Raw genomic sequence first — 8,533 nt, 5'->3', positions numbered from 1 at the left:
CACGCATAGTGGAGACGGGATTTCAAAAAATCCCCTCCACTATGCTGGAACATCTGGACGCTGCTTGTTTGACACTGCAGCGTCAAACAAGCAGCGTTTACTTACCGTGGAAACATACCCTTAAAGGGATCAGGCCGAGATGTCTAAGAAATGTGACAGGCGCAGCTCTGCCGCATCCAACAAGCTTTATATTAGAAGACCATCACAAGGCCGTTCAGAATTTGGCGAATGAACCCTCATCTGATATTCACAGACGACGACAACTGTGACCTTGGTATCAGCGCCACTCAATGCCTTTATACTCAATCTACTATAAGGGTCACTTCCGTCTGTCTGTCCCGGAAATCCTGTGTCGCTGATTGGTGGCGGCCACCACCAATCAGCAACGAGCACAGTCCGGCCAAGAATTAGTCCCTCCCTTCTCCATGCAGTCAGTGACCACTCCATACTCCCCTCCAGTCAGCGCTCACACAGGGTTAATGGCAGCGGTAACGGACCGCGTTATGCCGCGGTGTAACGCACTCCGTTAATGCTGCTATTAACCCTGTGTCACCAACTTATTACTATTGATGCAGCATCAATAGTAAAAAGATCTAATGTTAAAAATAAAAAAATCGTTATATACTCACCATCCGTCGGCCCCTCGGATCCAGAACAGGCCCTTCCCGCTCCTCGCAACGCTCCAGTGACCGCTCCATGCATAGCGATCTCGTGAGATAACGTATCGGTCTTGCGAGACCGCTATGCCATCATCTCGCGAGACTGCAATGCACTCTTGGGACCGGAGCGCGCAAGGAGCATCGATAACCGCTTCTCCTGGATTCGGGGGCTGCGGAAGGGGAGTATATAACTATTTTTTTATTTTTTATTTTTAACAGGGATATGATGCCCACGCTGCCGCACACTACGTGGGGTGGGCTGTGCTATATACTCCGTGGGGTGGGCTGTGCTATATACTACGTGGGGTGGGGTGGGGTGGGCTGTGCTATATACTACGTGGGGTGGGGTGGGCTGTGCTATATACTACGTGGGGTGGGGTGGGCTGTGCTATATACTACGTGGGGTGGGGTGGGGTGGGCTGTGCTATATACTCCGTGGGGTGGACTGTGCTATATACTCCGTGGGGTGCGGTGGGGTGGGGTGGGCTGTGCTATATACTCCGTGGGGTGGACTGTGCTATATACTCCGTGGGGTGGGATGGGCTGTGCTATATACTCCGTGGGGTGGGGTGGGCTGTGCTATATACTCCGTGGGGTGGACTGTGCTATATACTCCGCTGTGCAATATACTAAGTGGCTGTGCTATGTTCACGGCCGGCCACGTAGTATAATCAGCGACAGCGAACCCTGTGTATTCAATGTATTATTCTAAAATCTTCATAAATAAACTACATACATATTCTAGAATACCCGATGCGTTAGAATCGGGCTATCATCTAGTTTCCTTTACAATGGAGTTCCATTTTAAAGGACAGTGGTCACCTGGACACGTCCCTTTAACTCAGGGAAGGGCAGCCTAATGTCACCTACTAGCTTCTGCTCCTCAGGACCCTTGGGGTATATGCACAGAATTTAATTTTTTATTTATTGAGGGGAGAGTTTTTCAAGCAGAAAAATCTCCAAAAACAAATGTTTAAATTGGCAAGTTTCTGCTACAAAAACTCCTGAAAATAGTGTTCAAACCTCAGGCAGAAGAGAAAAAAAAAAAAATAGAATTATTCTTACCGTTAATTCGGTTTCTAGGAACCTTCCACGACGGCGTATGGAGGTTGTCTCTTTGCCCTAATGGGGAACAGGAAACACAGAGGTTAAAAGGACCTCCCACCTCCCACTTGCCAGTGACTTACATCTGAGACCATAGCACCGGTTTACCTTCTGAATCCCAGAATTATATCAGGAATAGAGGGCGGGAATTAGCGCCGTCATGGAAGGTTCCTAGAAACAGAATTAACGGTAAGAATAATTCTATTTTCTCTAGTCACCTTCCACGACGGCATATGGAGGAATACCAACTAATTTGGCACTAGGGAGGGACAACGGCCTGAAGAACCTTGCGGCCGAAGACTAAATCCTTATTGGATAATACATCCAATCTATAATGATTAGAGAAGGTGTGGAGTGAGGACCACGTAGCAGCCCTGCAGATCTGCTCCGGAGATGCGCCTGCTCTTTCTGCCCAGGAAACTGACGTAGATCTGGTTGAGTGGGCCTTGATCCCTACTGGAGGTATTTTATTTTGAGCAAGGTAGGATTCTGTCATGGCTTTTTTAATCCATGTAGCAATGGTATTTTTGGCTACCTTCTTCCCCTTATTTTGCCCCGAGGAATGGACAAAAAGGATATGATCAATTCTAAGATCTCGAGTTTGATCCAAGTAATGAAGCAGGATACGACGAACGTCCAGAGTGGTAAATTTCCTTTCCTCTGAGTTTGCAGGTTTGTTGCAAAAGGTAGGTAGAACGATTTCTTGAGAACGATGAAATTCAGAGACCACTTTTGGAAGGAAAGTAAATAAGGTTCTCTTATTGATAAGGCCTGTAATTCACCCACTCTTCTGGCTGAAGTTATAGCTACCAAAAAAACAGTTTTGTAAGCAAGATTTTGTGGGGAACAGGAAGACAGAGGTTCAAAGGGTGGACCCTTAAGACCTTGAAGTACAATGTTAAGATCCCATGGAGGAACTATGATTTGTTGCCTAGGGTTTATCCTGATTGCTGAGGTCATGAATCTTTTGATCCAGCGATGGCCTGCTAGATCTTGATCGAACATAGAACTGAGCACAGAAATCTGGACCTTCAGAGTACTGGGTTTCAGGCCAATTTCCAAGCCTTTCTGTAAGAAATCTAATATCCTAGGTATATCCGGCCTGAGAGGGTCTGGAAGGATAGGTAGGCAAAAAGATGAAAACTTTTTCCAGATTTTATTGTAAATGGCATTTGTTACTGGCTTCCTGGATTTTTGTAAGTTGGCTATGACAGGGATTGATAGCCCTTTTGCTCTCAAAACCTGGGCTTCAGAAACCACGCCGCTAAATTCCATTTCTGAGGATCTGAGTGGAGAACTGACCCCTGAGAGAGGAGATTGTCTTTTATCGGTAACATAACCGGCCCGTCCACTTGTAGTTGGATGATCAAGTTGAACCAACTTCTTTTGGGCCAAAATGGAGCAATCAGAATAGTTGGAGTCCCTTCCATCCGAATTTTCCGCAGCACCTTTGCAAGGATTGGGATTGGTGGAAATGCGTAGGCTAGATGAAAATGCCAATCCTGAACTAGAGCATCCACTGCTCTGGGATTGCCTGTTGGATTCAGGGAAAAATATGTTTTGACTTTTGCATTTTGATGGGAAGCAAAGAGGTCGACATCCGGGAGACCCCACCTGCTTACTAGAAGATTGAATGTTTGAAGATCCAGACTCCATTCGCCCGGGTGGATATCTCGCCGGCTCAGATAATCTGCCTGAATATTGGCAGTACCTTTCAGGTGAGTTGCCGTCAGGGACAGTAAGTGCTTTTCGGCCCAAGCAAAGATTCGAGCAGAGACCTTCTTTAGGCTGGCGAATTTTGTACTGCCCTGGTGTTTGATATGAGCCACCGTGGTCATGTTGTCTGAGTGTATCAGAACATGTTGGCCAGAAATCTGACGATCTGCTGCTAAGAGAACTTCTTCCACCGCTTTGAGTTCCCGGAAATTCGAAGATCTCCCTCTGATCGTCTGGTCCCAAAGACCCTAATAAGGAACATGATTTATCATGGCTCCCCAGCCCCTCTTGCTGGCATCCGTCTTGATTGTAGTTATTGGGGACTGAACCCAACTCACACCTCTGAGAAGATTTTCCGATCTCATCCACCATGTTAAGGATGCTTTCACCCGACCTGGTGTGCGAATCCTTTTGGTCAGTGAGCTGGGACGACCATCCCAATTGTCTAAGACATGGGTTTGAAGAATTCTTGAGTGGGCTTGAGCCCAAGCCACCGACTGAATGCAGGCTGTCATAGAGCCTAACAGCGACATTCCCTCTCGGAGTGTAGGAGATCTCATCTCCTTGTATTTCCTGATCTTTACTACTAATGGCAGTCTGTGATTGTCTGGAAGAAAGGACATTTGTTTTACAGAGTCCAGAACCACTCCTAAAAACTTTCTGGTTTTTGAGGGTTGAAGCTGAGATTTCTTCATGTTCGGAATCCAACCCAGAGACTTCAATATCTCTAATGTAGCTGACACATGGGACATCAGGGTTGCCTCGGTAGGAGCTACTATCAGCAGATCGTCCAGATAGGGCACTATACAAACCCCTTGTCTCCGGATAAAGGACACTGCCTCTGCCATTACTTTGGAGAACACCCTTGGGGCTGATGAAATGCCGAATGGGAGGACTCCAAACTGATAGTGCTCCACCTGGTGATTTCCCTGTATCGCAAACCTGAGATATTTTCTGTGTCTCGGGTGGATAGGAATGTGGAAATATGCATCCTTTAGATCGATAGTTGCCATAAAGGAGTGTTGATTTATTAAGGGGATGGCTGATTTTACAGACTCCATCTTGAATCTTCGATATTTCACGTACTGATTCAGACCCTTTAAATTTATAATAATCCGAACTTCCCCTGATGGTTTGGGTACCAGGAATAATCGGGAATAATGTCCCAGACCCTGTTCTGATTGTGGAACCGGGGAGATCACGTTTGATCTCAGAAGATCTCTGAGACCCAACATTAACAAATTGTGATGTCTTGCCGGAAGGGAAGTAATTTTAAGACCCTGAGGGGGTTCAACTTGATCATCCAACTACAAGTGGACGGGCCGGTTATGTTACCGATAAAAGACAATCGTCAGGGGGAAGGACTGCGGGTCTGAAACACGCGTCGGGGTGCACATTATTCAGCCGCTGGCAGCCCGGGATCATTCACCCGATTCACTATAGTAAGTAATTGGCATTCCCATTGCATTGGCACTTAGCACTTTTCAATCATTCAGCCTCTTTGGCTGCTTCCTCTGCACTAGATGCGTTTTTGGTGGTAACTAACCTGTTGCACATAGCACTTTATATATTGTTTTACACTGTCACCATGACTCTTTGAGATTGATTTTTTACTGATTTTTTATCATTTTTGTGATTTTTTAGTGATTTCTTTCACTGGCACACATTGATCTTTTTTATATATCTAGTGTACATATGGGATAAATTGCCATTTGTAGTATATGATGAGGATTTGGCTGACCTTATGATTTTGCGGCTTTTTACTGTGCACATATTTTGGAATTCATTTATATATGTATTTTTATAATAATTTTTAAACAGTATTCTCTTTTTATGTTTGTCACTATTGCTATTAATAAATGAATAAATAAAATAATTTAATACTACCTATATTCCCTGTCATGTTCTCATTTGGTTCAGGTCTTTATGCTGGGAGCTTTGGTTTTTCTCTTTAGTGGTTCCCCCACTAAAATTGTTGCACAGGTGGTGATCTATCAACTATAAGTGTATACTTATTTTAATAATATATTTTTTCCAATATTTATTATCCTAGTATCACTACTGTGTTTTCTTACCAGCCAACAGATGAAGTTTGAGAGTGGTCTGAATCAGAGTCCGATTCAATAACCTGGATCTTCCTTTTCTTAGCTGGGGAGTGTGGTGGCGGAGGTGGAGGTGTGAAAGCTGCCAAGGAAGATTGTACCTCCTGTTTAACAAGACAGCGAATCTCATCTAGTAGCAATGGTTGCTCAGCTTTAATTATCCTGTCAGTGCATGGCTGACAGAGTTTTTTATCCCAGTTAGGAGGGAATTTAACAGCACAGACCGGGCACTTCTTCCTATAGGTAGCTTTAGGGGTATGCCTTTCTCCCTGAAATAAAGAGGGAGAGAGGAGTGAGGAGCTAAACCCCCTAAGGGATCTACCTCCCGTGCTACTGTGAGTACGCAGGGGCAGCGCTGGGCTCTGCAGACGCAGGGCATAAGGAACTGTCCATACTGAAGAATTTTAGTCTTACCTCAGTGGTGGTTCAGCAGGCTTTTATGGAGCAGCGCTCCTAGCACCTGCCCCCAGCGGCCGAATCTCCCCCTCTGGGATCCATGTGTGGGACGCCATTGCTCCGACAACGCCGGCCGGCAAAACCCAGAAGTCTGGCTTCAGGGAGCATACGAAAACCGGAAGTGACGCACGTGCGACCGCTGACATCACTTCCGGAACGCCGAGCTGCATGGAGGGGAAGAAGCCTGGAAGCTCAAAGAGGATCCCGGCTGGGGATCCAGGCCTGCTTTACCCTCGTGGGGGCGCAGGAAGGCCTGGAGTGGGTCCCGAGGTACCTGGTATACAGGACGACGGGAGCAGCATAAGGGGAGGCACGGAGCGACGCCAGCTGCCCGGCTAAGCAGGTAAAACCCGCCTAAAGAAAAAACATACTGCAGCCGCCGGCCACTACAGCATATGGGAAAAAAAACAAAACCTCTCCCTGTCCCAAAGGGGAACAGGAAAGACACTGGCAAGTGGGAGGTCCTTTTAACCTCTGTGTTTCCTGTTCCCCATTAGGGCAAAGAGACAACCTCCATATGCCGTCGTGGAAGGTGACTAGAGAAAAAACATTTATAATTATATTTTCATCCATTTCCAAACGCATTTGGAAAGGGAGCGGCTGGAAGACAATAAAGAGTAAATCTGTCCATTTTGGACCTGGCAACAAGTCCCCTTTAAGTAGAGGCATATCCCTTTAAAATAGCAACTCTAAAGTGGCAGCTTCAATGTAATAGGATCTGTAGACTTGCGGTGAACTTTTCCGTATTTAGAAGGAGAATGGTCTTTTAAACGCTGCTCGCCCGAATTGTAGCACAACCCTGATTGCCATCTACCCCGAGACCCTGCTTGTACCACCAGGTGGCGCCATCCTGGTGTCACTGCTCAGAAAATGACTTTAACCCCTTATCAGTGGCCACTTTTATCAACTTTGTAGAAATCGATTGCAAAACCTAAACTGTGGTGTCTGGCAGGAAACAAATTGGTTCCAACATTCTTTGGCAGATTTAAATCAAAATCACTGCTATGTCGCTCCATGTCATCATTGGGGCTCACAATCAGAACATCCAATTAACCAGAGCGGCCGATGGGAAGCAGAGGGGGCTGCGCACTGCTGCGGACCCCGGGTGGAGAGATCACGTGGTCCGGCTGCAGCTGACAGATTGGACAAAGCTTTAGTCACTTGTGCGACATTTTATCACCTCCTGGTTGGCTCACACTTCGCACCAGTGTTTGAAGAAAAAAAACGGAGGGGACCTGGTGAGGGGAGCGGTGCACGGCCAGGGGAGGTGGTTGGCCCATATATTATAAGTATAAACTCCAATATTACTTTGGTGACTTTTTCCCCCCAAATTCCACCTGTAAAACATATCCCCCCACCCCAGGCGTTAGCAGATGCCGACACACGGGGTAAAAACAACGTGGATTTTATTATCATTTAAATAGAAAATACATTGTGAACAATAAGGTCACTTGCATGATGAGATGGCACAAGAGGCTCGATCTGCCCCGAGCCCGACAAGTCTCATGCTGAATCCGAAATTGGCGAGACGGTGCAGAACGAGCGGGGACACGACACAGGGAGCGATCTCTAGCGTCACCGCGACTAAACCCTCAGATTACAGGATATCATCAGCGATGTGTCCAGTGGGAAATCAGAGACCCAGAACCCCATTATTAGGGAATCGCCCGTGTATCTAGCGGGGTTCATAGATCCGCCACCTCGCAGGGACGGTTTTACCTCTGTGCAAACACGGGCAGGACAGTATAAAAATAAATCCCTCGGGGCTGTCACATCAGTGCGCACCAGACCGGGGGAGGAGGATCATCTGCAGTCCGGGTCGGTCCCATCAGACGAGGGTTTGGAGTTAGAACTTTCGTGTATGTTGGACCTTTGCTATATACATGTGGGCGGTCCGCATGAGCTCACCTGGACTCTATGTACGCCGCACATCCCCGGGCCGCAGCCGGGGACCGAGATCTTCTGGGTACAATTTAAGAAAAAAAATATATATATGTGTAACGGCATGTCTAAAATAATATGGTAAAAGCAGCAATGGGTTCACTAGAAGTCTCCAATGTTCATAGACCAGCCCCCCGTCCTTGGGAGGGTCCGCGATCGGCTCGGGGTGGACACTCAGGACACGACGTCCTCCACGTAGTTTGCAGGATAAAGTCCGGTTTTCCCAGAGAGGAGACGTCCGCGGCACCAGCCCTGCTCATCTTCAGAGCCCAGCTTCACGAGCTCTTCTCCTGGACACGAGAGAGAATACAAGGCCATAAGTCACCAGAATTACACAGAACACCGGCCTCACATTGGACAGACAGCAGGACTTAAAGGCGATGTCCAGGACGTCACAATATGCCATCACTATCACATCGGTAGAGCTGCGGGTCCCATGGTGGCTACGTGTATAAAGGGCACAGATCCTAACAGCGCAGTGCCATACACAGCCCGCTCTGTACTGTAGTTCACCTCCTATTGAAGTGAATGGATCTGAGCTGCAGTACCCAGAAC

The 8,533-nt window shown here is 47.1% G+C and overlaps 1 protein-coding gene across 13 annotated transcripts in view; it reads right to left on the bottom strand.

Annotated features, from left to right (window-relative positions):
* Positions 1-7,426: 7,426 nt before the first annotated feature.
* Positions 7,427-8,533, bottom strand: part of PACSIN3 (protein kinase C and casein kinase substrate in neurons 3) — a 28,844-nt gene continuing 27,737 nt past the window's right edge. For all 13 annotated transcript variants that reach the window (XM_077286822.1, XM_077286819.1, XM_077286821.1 and 10 more), the window contains one exon: positions 7,427-8,268. In XM_077286822.1, coding sequence (XP_077142937.1) covers positions 8,254-8,268 — 15 coding nt within the window. In that variant the 3' untranslated portion in view covers positions 7,427-8,253. The remainder of the gene's footprint in view (positions 8,269-8,533) is intronic.

This window comes from Ranitomeya variabilis, chromosome 2, assembly GCF_051348905.1.
Source record: "Ranitomeya variabilis isolate aRanVar5 chromosome 2, aRanVar5.hap1, whole genome shotgun sequence".
Taxonomy (NCBI): Eukaryota; Metazoa; Chordata; class Amphibia; order Anura; family Dendrobatidae; genus Ranitomeya; species Ranitomeya variabilis.
The sequence above is the reverse complement of the archived record's forward strand: the minus strand, read 5'-3'. Positions and strand labels throughout refer to the sequence as shown.